At 41.5% G+C, this 20,801-nt stretch overlaps 1 protein-coding gene across 5 annotated transcripts in view; it reads left to right on the forward strand.

The window, feature by feature from the left end:
* The first annotated feature begins 1,038 nt into the window (after positions 1-1,038).
* Positions 1,039-20,801, forward strand: part of CAP1 (cyclase associated actin cytoskeleton regulatory protein 1) — a 29,117-nt gene continuing 9,354 nt past the window's right edge. The window contains exons 1-4 of one of the 5 annotated variants that reach the window (XM_064281785.1): positions 1,039-1,162; positions 18,394-18,518; positions 19,104-19,207; positions 20,717-20,794. In XM_064281785.1, the coding sequence (XP_064137855.1) occupies positions 18,407-18,518; positions 19,104-19,207; positions 20,717-20,794 (294 nt within the window). In that variant the 5' untranslated portion in view covers positions 1,039-1,162; positions 18,394-18,406. Of the gene's footprint in view, positions 1,181-18,393; positions 18,519-19,103; positions 19,208-20,716; positions 20,795-20,801 lie in introns of all 5 variants that reach the window. The other 4 variants (XM_064281786.1, XM_064281787.1, XM_064281784.1 and 1 more) reach the window with 4 other exon arrangements.

Raw genomic sequence — 20,801 nt, forward strand, 5'->3', positions numbered from 1 at the left:
CTGCATTGAACTTGAAGCACAGAACTGCCACAGTCGATCAGGTTTATAAACTGACGGGGGTGGGAACTGTAGCACTCGCCAATTTTTCTAGAAATAAATCTTTGTGGGAGGATAATGATCGGCTGGAAAACGTGAGCCTCGAGGGAACAAAGATCTGATCCCAAGAAGCTGGGAAGCTAAGTCTCCCCAGCGGGCTGCAGCCACTGAGTGGAAACTCCCCGTGACCTGGCAGTAGCCCAGTGGGCACGCTCAGCCCTGAGGAAGGTAGTCTCAGAAGCCAGATTTTCTCGGAGAGGGCAGCACCTCTTCTAATTTCGCTCATTTTATTCTTGGGGACTCCACCCTGGGCGCCAGGCGGAAGGACTCCAAAACTGCCAGGCGGAGTCTTCCGTGCGGACCCAAACCTGACCATCTATGGTCACAGAGTGCATCGCACAAACAGGAAGTGGGACGAGTCGAGCTTTTTTTTTTTTTTTTTAGCCAGCTCCGGGCAGGGTGAGCTGGGTGGCGGCGGCGGGCACTCCCTCACCGACCTCATCCCCACATAAGGCGTCTGCACAGCCGCCTAGAACAAACAAGGAAACTGAGGCGTGCACCCCAGAGAGAGGCGGAGACATGGCCCCTGCCTCCACAGAGACTTGATCGATCTGGATTCCAACCCTTAGAGAATCCCACAGCCTGGTGCTTCCTAGACCCCTTCCCGTCTTTAGTGAAGACGGACCTACCTCTGTCATTAAGACCAAACTGACTGGAGAGTTAGCCACTCATCTACCCTCTTTCTCCGGAGGTGGAGCTTACCCAGTAATTGTGGCCTCTCATTGGCCCGGGCCTTAAGGGGCGTTTCCGGCTCGGCTACAGTCGGCCGGGGGCGTGGCCTACTCTGTGAGCTCGCCCCACTCAGGTCGCTCCCGCCTTAGGGGCGGGGCTCTTTCCTTGTTCCCTCCGCCAGCCAGGGTTCTCTCTCAGAGGCGTAGTGAATGCGGGCGGAGTCATGGGCGGGGGCAGTCAGACTTCCTCCTCCGTACCCCCTTTCGCCTAGCTTTTCAGCTTTGGTTCATTTCCGGTGGGGGTGCCGCGCTCAGTGAGGGCCCGGAAGTGGGTCGCGCGGAGATTGCTGGGCGGTTCTTGCCGGAAGTGGAGAGCGGCTGATCCCAGTACCGAGGTGAGGCAGGAGTCTGAGGTGAGGATGCGCGGCTCCGTAGAGCCTGGGGTCCACTCCGTGGTCCACTGGTCCCTGGCGTTGTTAATAGCTTTCCTAACCTACGCGCGTGTGGTAAACCTTGCCGAGGGGGTCGGGGTTTAGGCCCTCAGGCCGACCCGGACTCCTGGGCGCGGTCCCTTGAGGTGGCGCCAGAGTGACCAGCCGAGCCAGGGTGTCCGGGGAGGCCTTTTGCTGGATTTTGCAGTGCTGGCCATCAGCCTCTGCGGAGGCCTGAATCCTAAGGTGCCCTGACTGAAAGAAACCACTAAGACCTTAAAGTCTTTCCTATCCCCCATCTCGCCCCCATTACACGGATGGGTAGATTGATCCCCGGGGAAGAGAAGAGGCTTGTCTAAGGTCTTACAGCGAGTGAGAGAAAGAATTAGAATCATGACCCCCACTTCCTTAGATTACCAGCCCCAGACCCTTCCTGCATTCATCTCCCCGGAACCTCTACTGTGGGGTGATCTTCCGGTCGGTGTTGCCTCTCCGGACGCTGCAGGTTAACGGCCACCCGCTGCGTGGAACTTTTTTTTTTTAATGTAGCTCTTCGAAAACGTATGAATTTTTAAAAAGGGAGGGGGGCAGGTCCTCGCGTTTGCATTCAGATAGACTCCCCTTCCTCGTAGTCTGCTGTTCTTATTCTGAAAAACCAAGTTAACTTTATTTAATGTGTTGTGTAGTACTCGACCTGAAGTCAGATTTTTGTCTGGCTCGGGTTTTGTCTGGCCCCACTGCCAAGTACCTGTAGCCATAGACACCTAAATTAACTTCTTTGAGTCTTAGTTTTCTCATCTTTTAGGTGGAGATCACTGCCCACCTCACAAGATTAAGTTCAGTGTAACCCATTGTGCTTATTCTTTGTCAGACACTGCCAGATTCAGGAAATGCAGTTTTGAAACAAAACAAGCTAGACGGAGCTTCTTGGAGCTAGCAGTGTTTGCAGGGACTTTTAACTAAATGTAGTGAGCGTTTGGAAAAAAGGGTGCTATAGAAATACATAAGTAGAGGGTGAGGAAAAGCCCTTTTGAAAAAGCAAAGTTTTAGTTGAAATTTGAAGGATAAATAGGAGTCAACTTGATGGAGAGGGGGTGAGAACATTTTAGACAGAGATGAGTATCAGGACTGTTAGTTGAAGCTCTTTGTAGGTATCTCTCTTCAAGTGAAAATCAGGGGGCAGCCCAGCACATTCATAATTTGCCAAGCATCTATTGAGTCCTTATATATATATGTGAAGCCTGGGCCTGATGGCTAAGAATACCGTTCTCATAGAGCTTAAAGTAGGGGAGGGAGCAGACAAATCAGGATGTACGGGGGGCTATGAAAGCATAGAGGATGAATACCAAAGCCATATTTCCAGTCTTCATGAAGGAGATAGGCTAAATCTTGTAGAATTTATTTAGCCATATGGTGAATCTGCAAAAGGAACTTCCAGGCCAAGAGAACTACAAGTCCAAGGACATGGAGATGTGAAAGACCATGACTAGCTCAGTGTGACTGGAATTCCAGCAATGCTTGGAGAAGTAGAGGAAGTGGAAAGTGGTGGGGTTAAATATGAAGGACCTTATGAGCCACGCTGATTTTTGTTTGAATTTTATCCTGAAAGCTGCAGGAGAGGCTTTGAAGGGTTTTGTGTAGGAAAATGATGTGATCAAATTTGTGTTTTTGTTGTTGTTGAGAATATACACAGGAAAACATAAGCCAATTCAACCATTTCTACATGTACAGTTCAGTAACATTGATTACATTCTTCAAGTGGCACAGCCATTCTCACTGTCTTTTTCTGAGTTGTTCCTACCCCATTGACATAAACTCACTGCCCTATAGGTTTCCTATCTAATCCTTGTGGGTGTTGTCAGTTTGATCCCATATAGGTAGTTCTTAAAAGACCGTGATACTTAAGGCAGACTTTTTTTTTTTTTTTTTTTCTTTATTGGGCTTTAAGTGAAAGTTTACAAATCAAGTCAGTCTCTCATACAAAAACTTATATACACCTTGCTACAGAATCCTAGCTGGTCTCACCCTAATGTGACAGCAGACTCCTCTCCACCCTGTATTCCCCGTGTCCATTCAGCCAGCTCCTGTCACCCTCCTCAAGGCAGACATTTTGTATGAGTTAAGCTAAATTCCTGTTTGGTTTTAAGAAGACTTCAGGGGATACTTTTGGTTTAAGGTTTAAAGATTATCTTAGGGCATAAGTTGCAGGAGTTGATCCAGCCTCCATGCCTCCCAAAAGTCTGGAACCCATGAATCAATTCTTAGTATTCAAATTTATGTTTTAGAAAGTTAAGCCTGTCAGGTGGGAAGGGACTGGACACTTTGGGAAAGTGGACCAGTGTTTAGAAACTAGGAGTCCTGGAGAGAAATGATAATGGTTTGAACTAAGGCAGTGACAGTGAGGATGGAGAGGAGGGAACTGATTTGAGCAATATTAAGAAATGAAATCCATAGAATTTGGAAGCTGATTGTTTATGGGAATGAAGGAGTAGGAGTCATCTACAATGACTGCCTGGTTTTCTGGCTTAGGTAATTGGTTGATACCAAGATAGGGAATATGAAAGGAGAGGGGAGGTTGCGGAGGTGGCATGGAAAGAAAACAAATTTTGGACATGTTTGGTTTGAGATATTTGCAGCACTTCCAGGCAGAGATGTCTAATAAGGTATCACACCTAGAGGGAATGGCAAGAGCAAAGATGTGGAAGCAGGAGAAGGGCCTGTATTGTTCAGTGAATTACTGGAAACTGGAGTTTGTGCCAGCTGAAACTAGAAAAAAGGTAGATGTCAGCCAGATTGTAAAGGGCTTTTGATGCCTTGTTAAAGTGTTTGGATTTTATTCTGTGGTTAGCAGTTTGCTAATTTTTTGAGTCGCTGGGCTCTAGCATACAATAATGTTCTGTAGAAATTTCCCACTTATCTTTCTCAGAAATACCTTATCAATCAGGTGGACATAATTGATGTCTCAGAGGGGTTTGCATAAAATGCTAGCAGTGAAATTATTTTGTAAAGTACAACATACCATGCAAACTGAAATTGGTATTACTGAGTGAGAGGGTGTATTTTTGTTTTGAGGAGGTTAGCTAAGACGTTTGTAAAATCTCTTGTTTCCAACCTGAGAGATGATCTTGTTTTTCTCACACTGTTTCTTGGTTATATGTGCATTTGTTTAGTTGCAGTTATTTTTTTAACCTGGGACTGAGCCCTTAAAAAGTACTTCCTCTCTTCGATTTTCTGTGAAGCATTGTAAGTCAAAGATTCATTTACTTAAATGAGCAAATGCAAAGTGTCATTGGAAGCTGAGGCCCTGGTTTGAAATTTAATCCTGAGAGATTTGAAATCCGAGAATACTCAAACCACATCTTAATCCAGTCCTAGTGCTTATTCTTTGGATTGTCCTCATTAGTTTCTTTCTTTACTTTCTACAAACTGAACCTATAGGCTTTCATACGCATACTGCAACTTCCCTCCCACAGGACTAATCTTTTCAAGAAGAACCATTTTTATCTTGTTACCCTTCACTGGCTTCATGTCTCCAAAGAATCAAGACTAAACCCCATCGTCTAACTTATACAATTCTTCATAATCAGATCCTTATTTTAGTTTTCATTGGATGGTACAGATTGAGTTTCTAATTTATAAAGTCCTAAACTAGTATAAGGAGCCTTTGTGGTGCAGTGTTTAAGCACTCAGCTGCTAACTGAAAGGTCAGCAGTTGGGACCCACCAGGTGCTCCGCAGGAGAAAGATATGGCAGTTGACTTCCATAAAGCAGCAGTTCTACTCTGACCTATAGGATCACCATGAGTTGGAATTGACTTGATGGCAATAGGTTTGGTGTTTGTTTTGTTTTGTTTAAACTACTATGCTAACAACAAACTACTATATTATCATTTTATTTGCATCTCTTACACTTTCCCTCTGCTGCATACTACATTAAAACAGGGTTTTTCAACCCCGGCACAATTGACATTTTAGGCTGGATAATTCTTTGTTGTGGGGTTGTCTTGTGCATTATAGCTCATTTAGCAGCATCCTTGGCTTCTACCTATGAGTTGCCAGTAGCACTCTGAATTATGACAACTAAAAATCTATCCAAACCAAAATCAAACCTCTTGCTGTTGAGTCGATTCCGACTCAGCGACCCTATAGGACAGAGTAGAACTGCCGCATAGGATTTCCAAGGAGCAGCTGGTGGATTCAAACTGCTGACATATTGGTTAGCAGCTAAGCTCTTAACCACTGTACCGCTGAATGTCTCCTTGTCTTAGTCATCTGGTGCTGCTGTAACAGAAATACAACAAGTGGATGGCTTTAACAGAGAGAAATTTATTCTCTCACAGTCTAGTAGGTTACAAGTCCATATTCAAGGTGTCAGCTTCAGGGGAAGGCTTTCTCTGTTGGCTCTGGAGGAAGATTCCTTGTCATCAATCTTCCCTTGGTTGAGGAGCTTCTCAGGTGCAGGGACCCCAGGTCCAAAGGATGAGCTGTACTCCCTGTGCTGCTTTCTTGCTGGTATGAGGTCCCCCACTCTTTGCTAGCTTCCCTTTCCATTTATCTCCTGTAAGATGACAGGTGGTGCAGGCCACACCCCAGGGAAACTCCCTTTATGTTGGATCAGGAATGTGACCTGGTAAGGGTGTTACAATCCCACCCTAATCCTTTTTAACATAAAATTACAATCACAAAATGGAGGACAACCACACAATACTAGAAATCATGGCCCAGCCAAATTGATACATGTGTTTTTGGGGGGACATAATTCAATCTATGACACTCCTGAAGGGCAGAATTGCCCCAGTTAAGGACCATTGCATTAGAAAGCATTGTAGCTATGATTGTGCAGTGTTTTATATCCCCCAACTAAATTCCCTGAGGCCCGGCTCCATGGCCTTGCTTAGCACAGTGTTTGGCACATGATAAGCGCTTGGTTCCCTGCAGTGAATGAATCGTGCGTTTACTTTGAGGCATCAAGAAATAAGTGTTATTTCAAGGAATTCTGGGTGGTCCTTGAAGGATCTGCTTTTTTAAAAAAAAATTCTCAAAGGATGGGATCTTGATAGAAGCAAACTTTGCATTTGTTGACAGTGTAATTCAGCAGATTTCCCTCTCCCCGGTTTTGGGGATATATGAATTCCTGCTTTGTTCATGTTCATGTTGTCTGCCTTGAGACTGGTTTTAGTGGACAAGGACTATCATTTATTTTCAATTGTATATAGTTTATAGAATTGGCACTCATATTTATTTTTTATTTTATTGTGCTGTAAGTGAAAGTTTACAAATCAGGTCAGTCTCTCATACAAAAATTTATATACACTTTGCTGTATGCTCCTAATTTCTCTCCTCTCAATGAGACAGCACACTCCTTCCCTCCACTCTCTGTTGTCGTGTCCATTTGGCCAGCTTCTGACCCCCTCTGCCCTCCCATCTCCTCTCCAGACAGGAGATGCCAACATAGTCTCATGTGTCTACTTGATCCAAGAAGCTGATTCTTCACCAATATCATTTTCTGTCCCATTGTTCAGTCCAGTCCCTGTCTGAAGAGTTGGCTTTGGGACTGGTTCTTGTCTAGGGCTTACAGAAGATGTGGGAGCCATGACCACCGGGTTGCTTCTAGTCTCAGTCAGACCATTATGTCTGGTCTTTTTATGAGAATTTGGGGTCTGCATCCCGCTGCTCTCCTGCTCCCTCAGGAGTTCTCTGTTGTCATATTTATTTTAATTGATAAAATTGTTACAGCTTTTTTTTTTTTTTTTTTTGAGTAATGCAGCTGCAGCATTTGCCATGAAACTATTTCTTTTTGATACGCTGTCATGTAAACCTAATAAAAAATCAAAGCTCTAGAAATATTTCTTACCTACAGTGCAGATTTGTTTGCCTGCGCTATTGGGCCAAATTTTCCATTCAGCTGGAAAATAGTTAAAGTTGAAATTTTTAATGGAAAGAGCAAGCTTGCCTTTTTGTTTGTTTTTCCTCCAGAGGCCATTAAGATTCATATATTTAAGTTAATTATAAACTTGTAATCACAAATCTTTTCGTATCTGTAGTTGTAGGTAAATCCTGACTACGGACAAATGGCCTTCTTGAATTTGTCTTTACGTGGAAAATGCTGTTCTTTTAAAACAACTATCCAGACTGAAGTCAGCCAGTGCAGTTTTTTCTTATGCAGTGTAAAGATATAGAAAGGGCTTGCTGAATGCTCTGTGGAGTTAGTCTTCATAATATATTTTTTTTAATTTTGTTTATTTTGTTATTGAGAATATACACAAAGATACAACAATTCAAGTTTCTACATGTACAGTTCAGTGACATTAATTATATTCCTCCTTCACTGACACACTCACGGACCGCTAAGGTTCCTATGTAATCTTTTGAGTTGCTGTTGTCAATTTGATCCCATATTCACAGTATTCCTTGAATGTAGGAGAGAGGGGAATCCATGGCCACACAGAGATAACTATTTCCCCCAGGCCGTTGGAACAGCTTGTACCCAATTCTGACATTAGTTTATACACAATAACTAGCTTTACTTACTTACGCACTCCTGGAGTTTCAGGTAGAGGACTGTGTGCAAGGAGGGAATAGAAGACAAATACTGATAACAGGTTAGATTTCTTCTCTCCCTAGAAGATAGATGTTTCTTTCTCTTCTAATCTAAACCTCAGGTGGCAGTGACTCAGGCAGTAAATGTCATTGGTTTCATCAGCAAAACCAAATAATTGGAGAAGAACAGTGGCTTCTGATTTGGGTTAGATTTAGATGCCCTCTTTACTGGGGCAAAGTGATATCTGTTCTTTGGTTTCTGGTTTAAACCAGCCAATTTGTAGTATCTCCTGTTAGCATGTCTTGGTTTTGCTTTGTAACATGTTAGAGGCTGATGATGTGAGTTTTTGTATTGTTAGGAGTACTAGTTGCTCTTGGGGCGATTCTGAACCCATGTGTGTCAGAGTAGAACTGCATTCCACAGAGTTTCAATGGCTGATTTTTCAGAAGTAGGTCACCAGGTCCTTCTTCTGAGGTACCTCTGGGCGGACTCAAAGGATCAAACTTTCAGTAAACTGCTGAGTGTGTTAACCCTTTGTCCCACCCAGGGGCTATAGAACTAACTAATGCCTTATAGCTTGTGGTAACTTAGGAGATGCATCCACGTGGAGCTGTTTTGTTTTGTTTGTTTTTCCATTATTAAAATAAAATTATGTAACTATGTTAAAGAAAGTTTGGAAAACAAATTGGGAAAATTGTCCATAGCCCCATCACCCTAATGTGCCAAGTACTGTATTTTTTGTGTTCTCTTCAAGTCTTTTTCCACATTTCAACTTTCCCTAATAATTAGAGATCTAAGTTATTTCTAATTTGGTACCTAACATTACAGTGAACATCTTGATGCCTGTCGCTTTTTCCTGCATTAGAATTATTTTCTTAGGATGAAATCTCAGGAATGGGATTATAAGGTTAAGGCCAAGAGAACCATTTTGAAGCAGATCAGTTAGGCTACCTAGAATACAGGCTGACTTGTAAGGTGGTTCTCTTCGATTTTACTTAAGGGTAAGACTTAGAAAAACAACTAGAAGACAAGATAAAAAACATTTTAAGCATAGCAGCTTCTATTCAAGTAGAAATTTATACCACTGACTGTATTGCTTGGTGATAAGAGATGAGTACTGCAGGAGTAATTTCGTACCTTGTACTTTTGAATCAGAAACCCTGGTGGCATAGTGGTAAAGTGCTACAGCCGCTAACCAAAAGGTCAGCAGTGTGAATCTACCAGGCATTCCTTGGAAGCTCTGTAGGGCAGTTCCTCTCTGTCCTGTAGGGTTGCTATGAATTGGAATAGACTTGATGGCAACGGGTTATGGGTACTTTTGAATCACTTTTGTGAGCAGGCAAAGAAACTGGGTTGTTTGAGTTGTCCTTGTGTTGTTTTAGAAAGATGAGAGTGTGAAGCAGGTTTGGCAGGAATCATTAGCCACTTTTTCTCTTGGTTTCAAACAAAAGAAATTGCTGAAGAATCAAGCCCATAGTTTCTTTTCTGCATGATATGCTTCTAAGAGCATATCCATTCTTGTGACTCATAACATCACTTTGCCCATGATTTGCAAGCATTTATCTCCAGCCTTGATTCTTTCCCAAGCTTTATTTCTAACTACTTACAGGACATTTCTGCTTAGAAGCTTCATCTTCTTAAACTCAGCATATCCAAAACTGACCTCATCTTCTTGCCATAACTAGACCTTGTCCAACCTGTTTCTGTTTATAGCAGACACTGACTTCTCTTGGGCCCCCAAGTTTAAAACTCTGGAGTCATCTCTGACACCCTTCTGTGAATACTGCTGTACTCACAGTCAGTACCACATAGTTAGTTGTTCTTTGTTTAATGCACACTTGTTTTGTGTGACCCCCAAGAGCAGAACCAAAGTCAGTGGGTGGAAGTTGCAGGAAGGCAAATTTTTGCCTCCATATAAGGAAGAACTTTCTAATACTTGAGCTGTCTGACTGGAATGGGCTGCGTTCAGAAATCTCGGGTTCTCCATCACTGAAGGTGTTTGAATAGAGCTGCCTAACTAATTGCTGAGAATGGTGAAAAGACCATCCTGGCATCAGGTGGTGTTTTTTACAAGATGATTTCTAGAATCCCTTCTAATCCTGCGAGCCAGTGACTCAGTGGAAGGTAGCTTTGTCTCTCCTGCTAGACTCCCTGAGGGCATGGAAACTTATTTTACCCTTTTTTAAATATTCTCTACAGCACTTAATTCAGGTGCTGGCTGCTTAGTTGCCTGTTTTATTGTAGTGTGCTATGGAGTCAACTCATAGTGACCCTATAGAACAGAGTTTCCTAGACTGATATCTTTATGGGAGCAGATCACCAGGTCTTTCTCCCGTGGAGTGGCTGGTGGGTTCAAACTGTGACCTTTCGGTTAGCAGCTGAGTACTTAACCATTGCACGACCAGGGCTCTCCTACTTAGTTGCCTGAAGTTTAGTTGATTTTTTAAATTTAGTTTCTACATCTAGATACCATACATTATGGATTTTCCTGTGAAATAAATATCTTTTGCATAGTCCTCTTGCTTTACAACTAGATGAGTAACAGCTTTCAAGTTTACCTTCTAGACTCTGATGTCTTCCCTTTTCTGCAAATTCTGTCCTGTTTATCAGACAGTGCTTCTAAAAAATTTGCTTTCATCATACTATTTCCCCACTCAAAACCCTTGAATGACTTCACTATCACCACATCAAATGTAAATATTGCCTGGTTTTCATTGTCTTCCATAACCTGGCCCAACTTGCATATCCAATCTTATTTTCCATGATACTCCATGTTCTGTGTGGGTTAACCTGCTCACACTTTCTGTACATACCTGTGTTTCATTTGTTCTGAATTGTCTGCCTTTTTTTCTCTTATCCTTTCACCAAGGTGTCTCACTTCCCACCTGAAACCAGAATATCTCTAATCTACATTGAACTCTCATGACATATAGTCAGTTTGCGTTATATAATACAGAATCTTAACATTCTGCAAAGAAACATCTCCAATATATAGGCTGATACTTTAACTTTGCCTGATCCAGCTGAAGTTAGAGAATCTCTAATAGATGTTTAAAAAATCCTCTTCAGTATTTATTCCATTAGCATTTAATTTGTATTGGCCTCCAATAAGAATGAAAGCTTCTGGAAGGCAGGGACCATGTGTCTTTCCATTTCTTCAGTAGACCTGAGAGTGCTAAGCACTTTTATGATCACCTTCTATGTGCCGGGTTGTCCTAGGTGCTGAGAGATGGCAGATGTGTTTGTCACTGTGCATATGTATGTAAATACCCTCCTCCTGGAGCATATATTTAGCACATTGTATTCAGTGGTAACATTTTACATTTGAGCTGTATTTTAAGGCTTCCAGAGTGACTTCACATCTATGAAATCATTCTCCTTTGATCCTTACAAAATCTCTGTGTTAGGAGGGCATTATAATCCATTAAGTGATTGTCCCAAAGTTATACAAAGTTGGAAATCCAACCTCAGTCTCCTAAATCCTAGTTTTATTTAAAAAGCCCGTTGCCATCAAGTCGGTTTTGACTCACGGCAACCTCATGTGTGTCAGAGTATAACTGTGGTCCATAGCATTTCCATAGAAAGAAAAGCACAAGGCCTTTCTTCCAGGGCTCCTCTGGGTGAACCTGAGCCTTCAACCTTTTGGTTAGCAGCTGAGGGTGTTAACCATTTGTACCACGCATGGACTCCAGTTTTAGATGAAGTAGGAAGACAGGCCTGGCAGTCTCCTTTTGAAAATCAGCCAGTGAAACCCTGTGTATCACAACAGACCAATCTGCAACTGATCATGGGGATTCGCAGGACTGGGCAGCAGTTTTATTTAGGCCTGTGTAATTAGTACTGCTTCTCTTTCTGAAACTTATGATGAATGTTTAAGTAGCTGAGTATCTGTACATTCATTCATGGAGGCTTTAATACAGTTCTTGTCTGTTGTCAGTTGGAAATGACAGGGTACAAGAGTAGGCAGACCTACAGTTTTCTTTTTTTGCAATTTGCGTCCTTTATTTTAAACATGTATCTTCTAAGTATGTGTCATCTATCCTGAATGGGATTGAAAAAAAAAATTAGCCTTCATGGAGAAGGCAGAGAAATTGGAAGCTGCTAATAATGTAAAGACACCACGTAAAGTGGCTTTGAACCCACAGTGCCGTGTTCGGTAAAGAGCAGGGGCTGGATGCTGTGCTGAACCACACAGTTACTTAATTACTTTAAAAGCCTATATGGAGTGGTAGGAAGAGCCTCAGACTAGGATTCAGAAGATTTATGCTCAAGGCCTAGGTTCTCTTTGATCTCTGGCAAGTTTTTTTTTTTTTTTTTAACTTTATTTTGTTGTTTTTTGAGGATATGCACAGCAAAACATATACCAATTCAACCATTTCAACATGTATAATTCAGTAACATTGATTACATTCTTCGAGTTGTACAATCTTTCTCACCCTCCTTTTCCTTGTTGTTGTTCTAGACTAACCTGAACTCACTGCCCCATAAGGTTCCTATCTAATGTTTTGTGTTGCTCTTGTCAACTTGATCCTATATAGTTAGCTCTTAAAATAGCATAATGCTTGAGGCAGACATTTTTTACTAGTTAAGCTAAACTATTGTTTGATTTCAAGAAGACTTCAGGGATATTTTTGGTTTAAGTTTTAAAGTTTATCTTAGGGCAGTAGTTTTGGCAGTTCATCAGCCTCCTCCATGAGAATTTGAAATTCTATTTTGTATCCTCCCCCCCCTTTTTTCCCCAAACTTTTATCCCAAACACCTAAAAAAATGCATTTTATTGTTCTTCTCACTATTTCTAATCATCTTTGGATATTTAAAAACAATGACTTTTTTTTTTCATGTAGCCCAATTTCTTAATAAATGATAAAACAGTCTAGATTCTCAGATGTCCCAAAGTTGGGTGTTAAGGTATTACGGAATTTTATTTTTTTCCTTTAGTTTCCCCGGGCTTTGTGAAAGGTGGGGCACCAGCTTCTGTGTTACTCTATAAAAGTATTTTATTTTTTATTGTACTTTAGATAAAGGTTTACAGAACAAACTCGTTTCTCATTAAACAATTAATATACATATTGTTTTGTGACGTTGATTGCCAACCCCGTAACATGTTAACACACTCCCCTTCTCAACCTTGGCTTCCCCGTTACTAGCCTTGTATTTTCCCCCATTTGATGAGGATTTTTCTGTGGAATCTTTGATCAAAATGTTCCGTAATGGTAGCTGGGCACCATCCACTTCTTCTGGTCTCATGGTAAAGGAAGAAGTTGTTCATGGAGGCAATTAGCCACACATTCCATATCCTCCTCCTATTCCTGACTCTTCTGCTTCTTCTGTTGCTCCAGGCGAATAGAGACCAATTGTTGAGCCTTGAATGGCTGATTATAAGCTTTTAAGACCCCAGGCACTATGCAATGAATTAGGAGGTAGAATAGAGGCACTAAACATTTAAAGAAAAAAACAAAAACCCATTGCCATAGCGACCCTATAGGACAGAGTAGAACTGCCCCATAGAGTTTCCAAGGAGTGCCTCCTGGTGGATTCAAACTGCCCACCTTTTGGTTAGCAGCCATAGCACTTAACCACTACGCCACCAGGGTTATTAGGCCAATTAACTGGGATGCCTCATGAAACCATGACTCTAAACCTCTTCCAAAGCAAGGAACAAAATCCCTTGAGGTTTTTGGTTGTACATAAGCAGCCTCAGTGCTACTCTTTTTTGTTATTGTAAATTCTGGCAGGCTTTTTAACTTCTGTGAAGTTTCTTTGTTCTTAAAATGGGGATCAATATCTGTATAACCTACCTCACAAAATTACTGCAAGTCTCAAGAGCAACAGATCAATGTTGTAAAGCACATGCAACTATAAGGGATTTTATTTTTAATTAGTATTATATATTATAACAAGATTATTTTCCTCACGGTAGTTGGTTTGAAGATCTCTGTATCAATGTGGGTGGCGCAGTGGTTAAGCATTTGGCTGCTAACCAAAAAAGTTGGCAGTTCATATCCACCAGCTGCTACTTGGAACCTGTATGGGGCAGTTCTACCTTGTCCTATAGGGTCGCTATGAGTTGGAATCAGCTTGATGGCAACAGGTGTATCTATGTGATTTGCAACCCAGAAGGCAGTATTTTTTACCTTATTTGAAAGATGGGAGTGTTTGTAAGGTCCTAAAAAAGCAGAAAGACCAAACAAACAAAGGAAAAGAAAGAAAAACATCTCCCTCTAGATTTGATAGAGACAATGATTGGTATCACCCAACTATAGGCCACAAGTCAGTCTTATGTTGGGGAAAGAGAGGGCAAGGATCCTTATTTATTTTTTCGAAGACTCTTATTAACTTACTGTATTTATAGTGCTTACAGCATTTATAGTACTAGAATTACAAAGACAAGATGTGGTCCCTGCCTTAGGGTGGCTAATTGCCTGTTGACTATTAAACAAATGATTTGAAACCACTGTGTTAAATGGAGAGAGATGTACACAATGTTGTGGGAGCACAGTTTGGAAATACTTCTTAGGTGAAGCATATCAAAGCTGGAAAAGTCTCCTGTAAGAGATTACACCTTAGCTGAAACTTAAAAAACAATAGGAGTTATGGGACAAGGGACAAATTGCAAAGGGAAAGCAACCAAGCAGAGTGACTTGCATTATAAAGGCTCAAGTCAGAGAAAGCATGGCTTGTTCTGGGAAATGCAAGCAATTCTGATTACCTTAGTGTGCTGAGGAAAGGAGTGGTAAGAGATAAGACTGGTAGGAGATAAAGCAGGACAGATTATGGAGTCCCTTGTTTGGACTTTACCCTGAATGCTCTGGTAAAGATTGAATGGTATTAAATAGAAGAATATCATAATTATATTTACATTTGAGGATATAATATGAAGGATATGATCTGGCTATAATACGAAGAATGGAGCAAGAGGGTGTATTACTAGAATTATAGGAGACTCTGGTGGCGTAGTGGTTAAGTGATACGGTGCTAACCAAAAGGTTGGCAGTTCAAATCCACCAGGCGCTCCTTGGAAACTCTGTGGGGCAGTTCTTCTCTGTCCTATAGGGTTGCTATGAGTCAGAATTGACTCAGCGGCAATGGGTTAGCTAGGAGATAGGGAGCCCTGAGGGTGCAACTGCTAACCGAAGGATCAGCGGTTCGAACCCACCAGCCACTCCATAGGAGAAAAGGCCTGGCAGTGTGCTCCTGTGAAGATTACAGCCTAGGAAACCCAGTGGGGGCAGTTCTACTCTGTCCTGTAGGGCTTCTGTGAGAATTGACTCAACAGCACACAACAAAAACACCTGGAGATTATTACAGCCAGCAGTCATGATGACCTAACTTTATCAATCACGATGAAGGCAAAGGGCATCTATTCAAAAGATAGACAAGATAGAACCTGTGGATTTTGGTGACTGATTAGCTGCGGGAGAGTAAGGAAGATGATGATTTAGTGAAAATAAATGGAATCCTTAGTATTTTCCAGGACTGTACCAAGCACTTTTACATGTATTTCCTTATTTGTTCTCACTGCTGTTGTTGGGTGCTGTCAAGTCGATTATAACTCATAGTGATCCCATGTGACAGAGTAAAACTGCCCCATCGCGTTTTCTTGGCTGTAATCTTTATGGAAGTAGATTGCCAGTTCTTTCTCCCACAGAGCCACTGGGTGGGTTAGAACCAATAACCTTTTAGTTAGCAGCTGATTTGGAATTTGTACTTTTGTCCCCATCATACAAATGAGGAAGCTGAAGATCAGAAAGTCTGGTAACTGACCCAGCCAGAGAGCGCTTTCATTCAAACCCCAATCTATCTGATTTCTATAAAGACCATGCTATTAACCACTGCACTATACTGCTTAACAGTTTCCAGGCTAGTAGCTCGAACAATCAGGTGATGGCTGGTAGTGCTGGATCATGGATCAGTGGGATCTGAGGGATGGGGGAGCAGTGTTAGGGAAGATGATGAGTTCTGTTTGAGACATTTTAGTTCGAAATGCCTTTGGGACATTCAGGTAAAGATGTCTAGAATATAAAATTCTGAACCCAGAAAAATGGTCTGAGCTGGATATGTTGCTCTGGGAGTCATTAATCTATAGGTGGTTACAGTGGTATCACCTGGCAAGTGGTCTGGGTGATTGTGTGACAATGGTAGTTGGAGGCTTGGGAGTGAACATGATCACCTAAATAGTGTGCATTTGTGTGTCCAGAATGAAAAGGTGTGTTATTCAATAGCTTCAGTTCTGGACATTCTTTCAGATAATACCTCAAATCTCACCCCACCCCTACAAAAAATAAAAAACTATGTACTCTTCTATTTGGTTAGTAGTAGAATGTAGTTAATTATACATGATAACTGTATTGTATACTCTTCATTTGCTTGAGTCACATAGCAGAACTGTAGCTTGTGTAGCAGTGAAAGCATACAAGTACAGAGTGAATTATGGAAAAAGGGAACTAAAATCCCATGAAGCTGTATTTGTAAACTTTTAAGATTCTTAAGTGTTCAGCTGTTTTGGCAGCCTTTAGAGACACTTGTACTGTGTCTCTGTTAACACTGGTCTCAACTTGTAGCTTCCGTTGTGTATGGAGGAACATGTTTTATAACAGAGCTGACTGGGGTGGTATCTACTAGTGGAAGGTGGTTTTAAAGTTAATTGTATTTGCTGCTTTTTGCCCCTGGGGTTTAGAGTGTGGTGGATTATATTTGAGCCCTGGTAGCGCAGTGGTTAAGCACTTGACTGCCAGCTGAGAGGTTGGTGATTTGAGCCCACCAGCTGCTGCTCTGCAGAAGAAAGATGTGGCATTCTGTTTCTGTAAAGATTACAGCCTTGGAAACCCTATGGGGGAGTTCTACTCTGCCCTGTAAGTGTCTATAAGTCCGAATCGACTCAATGGCAACGGGTTTGGTTTGATTTTTTTTTTTTTTTCCAGTCAACACCCAAAATGGAACAGGGCAGCAACTTGGGCACTCAGGTGATGGTGGTATAACATAAAGGAGAATATACTGGCTGCTTCTAGTCTGCTCCATTTATGAGCAAATACTCAGAGGCTTCTGCTCCTTCTCCAGGCCAGGAAATAGAAAGATGTATTTGGTTCACATTCTGATTTTTTTCTTTGATTCTCTTTTTACAACATTGTCTGGCAAGTCATTGGGGCCAAAGAGATCAGAGCTCATACACAGAAAAGAATGGACAGGGATTGTATTGTCTTCCTTATTTTATCTTGTGAGCTGCTTCTCTCTTCCACAGGGAGGACAGTGTATTGAGCTGAGATATTCTGGTATCTTTGGGGTAATTGTAGTTGCTATGGTCATTTTGGTTCAGTCAGCTTCAGTTACCTGACCTAATTAATGCTGTGATGAAATAGAACCTCTCCAAGTCAAGGCTTTGATTGAAATTTCACTGACTTTTAGGAGATCACTTAGGGTCTTAAAATACTTGATGTAGATATATATTGATAACTTTTTACACTTATTTATGTGTATAGTGTGGGCAGCTTCTAGAGCCCTTGTCCCTCTGGAGTTGTGGAATGCTATACTTCAGGTTCATTTACTTCATAAATATTTATTGAACACTTACTACAGGCCAGGTAGTGTTCTGGTTGTTAGCATATAATAGGGAACAAGCTAGACAAGGTCCCTTCTTTCTTGGAGCTTTATTTCTAGTGGTCGATATTAGACATTGAATGAGGCCAGGTCAGGTAAGTTGGTACTTGTGAAAGATCTGTAACAAGCTGTTTTGGATGTGTCTACTTTCCTTCCCTACTGCATGTCTAGATCCTATCCAACCTCATCTGAAGCCTGGCTCAAATGGCAGCTTCTCTGTGATACCCTTATCTGTTCTTTCCAGCTGATAAACTCTTCCCTTCTCCAAAATCCCATGCCATTCTATCTGTAACTTCCTTTTGCCCCTTCTAAAAAAAACTTTTCTACATTGCTTTATAGTTATTAGTACACATAAATCCTCCCTATTAAACAGTAAGTCATTATGGGCAGGGTAGTTTTGTAGACAGCTTATTCGCCTTGGTTTGGGGCATTTCACATGTAGGCAGTAGGTGCTGAGGGGGGAAAAACAACACACTGAAGTTAGAGCTGGGAAACTTGACATCGAGCACTGGCTTCCCCATTAACTACTGTATTTTTACACAAATAACGCACATATTATGTCTTCTTGCCAGTCACACAACTCGCTTGTGCATTATTTTCCTAGGTGCGCTACGGATGTTATACGTGTGGGCATGTTATTTGCAAAAATACAGTAGCTACGTGACTAGGCAAGTCATTTAACTTCACTGAAATTTAATTTCCTATCTGTAAGAGTGTAGTAATTATCCTTCCATTGTTGAAAAGTTTTTAGAAGGCCCAGACAGAGGAAATATGTAAATTGTAAATTCCTACATAAATATTTGGTGGCATTGCAGTAAATGCTCAATAAGTATTTGAATGAGTAAGCATTTGTTTTTAGTGAACACCTTTTCCTGGATAGTTCTCTTGCTTAATGAAGTCTCTGTGACTTTCCAGATTTGTCAGACAATTTTCCATCTTATTTTGTTATTAAAATGGTTCTGTTTCTGAAAATTGCTATCGTATTCACTGCCCCCAGGAGTATTCTCTCTTTTCTCCATAGGTACTCTGTAATATTAACGACGACATCTGATCTGTTTCAGCAGGTGGTACATTATGGCTGACATGCAAAATCTGGTAGAAAGATTGGAGAGGGCAGTGGGCCGCCTGGAGGCCGTATCCCATGCCTCTGACATGCACTGTGGATATGGAGACAGCCCTTCAAAAGGTAGGCAATCCACAGCCTAGTAGAATATTTTGCTCTACCTTTGTTTTTTTTGTTTAGCTGAAGACTCAAATGTCTTGGCCTGAATTTTTTCTGTTGCAGTGAATTCTGTCCTTTGGAACTAACTTCATAAAACAATCTAGGCGGTTCATCTCCTCTAATTCGTATTGCTGTGAACAGATAAGGGAGGAAGTGACTTGTGCAAGGATGTCTGTGGTTAGGTTATTTTAACACAAGAACTTCCTGCTTGTGCTATATTTCCTGTTCTTTCTTTAGCAAAATGACTCCAGTGTAAGTCAAATGACAAGTTATGTTAGAACTTCCTCTCTCTAAATGATTGGCAAATCGGCCATTTTGCCCATGCACCAATTGAATCATAGAACATTACAGCTAAAAGAAACATTAGAGGGTTATCTTCTTTATTTTCATTTTATAGATGAAGAAAACTAAACTCAGAGAGGAAAAGGGACTTAATCAGGGTTGCATAGCCACTTAGTGGTGGTATTGGAACGAGAACCCATATGGAAGTGTGTTTTAAAGAGCTCTCTCTCCCAAGCACGACTGACTCTGTGGCACGTCTGTCTTCAGCAGGAGCAGCTCCGTACGTGCAGGCATTCGACTCGCTGCTCGCCAGCCCTGTGGCAGAGTACCTGAAGATCAGTAAAGAGATTGGAGGAGATGTGCAGAAACACGTATGGATGGCCGCTCTTTTCCCCGTTTTTAAGGACTGGCGGTTTTCTCCAAGTGCTGCTCATCCTTGGTTTAAGAGCCCCGTGAGAGGCTCCTGGCCTCTTCTGTTCCGCCTACACTGAGGTGCTCAGTACACTGAGGAGCACTGGAATATTGCTATCTTTTTCCAGGCCCTGCTTTAATCACATATTCTGTGTGGGCTTCTTTTATACAGAAAGCTTGCTTAGTGCATGAAATATGGCTCTGTTCATCTTTGCAGTAAGGAACATGCTGCTAGTCTGATCCCAACGTGTTATATAACCAAGCCTAGGGTGGCTTATTCAAAGGAGTTATTATCATGACTTAGCATTTATAAAAATGTGCTTTATAGTTATTAGTTATGCTAATATGGGTTATTTTCACACTTAGCCCACAGCAAGAATATGAAGCAGGCAATGACAGGTGTCTCTACACCCACCTCCCTTCATGTGCTGCCTCCTACGTTGTCACCACCACCACCCCACACTCACATGCACACTCTGTCTCTCTCCGGGACCCAAAACCTTCCTGCTAGCCTACTGAGTGATTCTTTGTAAGCAATAACCATGCTTAGGATATTCCTCATCCTTCAGCAAGACTTAATTGCTTGGCCTTTGGAAGCTGTTTTGAACCTTTCAGACACCATCTTACGACAGTGGTGCTATCTCTAGGGACTGGTACTGGCACTCAGAAGTGAGGGGACTGCATTTCACCTTTATGCAGTTCTGTGACACTTGGAACAATTTTGAACATGTGTCACTTTTGTATTTCAAAAGTGCAAATCCAGAAAAATAAATTTACTTTCTTTGAATTTTTGTATTTTAATAGTGCTTATGACCTTATATTTCTTAAATTCTTTTGAGCATGACCCTCAGTAAGAAACATATATTAAATTTGTAACTAAGATGAAAGTTTTTCGAAACAGTGCTTATACCATCTGTACTACAGTTTTTTGTGTTTTTACTTTTTATTTGGGAATTATTTCAAGCTGATACACTGCACTGTTATGTTTTCATTTTATTCTATTTCATTTAATAAAGTGTTGATCGTGGCTCACTAAATTGGTTGAATTACCTGCTAATGGGTCATGATCCAGCGATTGAGAAGTATCTATAACCTAAATGAGTAAATATCTTGAGAATTTTAGGTATAAATTTAGGCCTTTACCTTTACTCCTACCTCTGGTTTTTAAAAAGTTTTTTTGGTGAGGTGAGGTAGGAGGGATTTTCAGTGCATTTTGTCACACTGCACGTGCAGTTGCTAACTTGATGTCACCTAGTGCAATCCCTGATTATCATCATTTCCAACTCTGGATATGTATCCCTGAGTAGTTCCAGCTCTCAGTCCCTGGAATCTAGAGTACGTGAGGAGAGCAACAAGAAGTGCCTAGGTTGCTACCAGAGTCCATGGAAGTGGAGGTTTCACATTATTCTTATCAAGACCAGTCTAGTTGTAATGTGCAATCGATAGCTGATTCTTCTCTTTTCCGACAGGCAGAGATGGTCCACACAGGTCTGAAGTTGGAACGAGCTCTCCTGGTTACAGCCTCTCAGTGCCAGCAGCCAGCAGGCGTAAGTT

This window comes from Loxodonta africana, chromosome 3 (assembly GCF_030014295.1).
Source record: "Loxodonta africana isolate mLoxAfr1 chromosome 3, mLoxAfr1.hap2, whole genome shotgun sequence".
Taxonomy (NCBI): domain Eukaryota; kingdom Metazoa; phylum Chordata; class Mammalia; order Proboscidea; family Elephantidae; genus Loxodonta; species Loxodonta africana.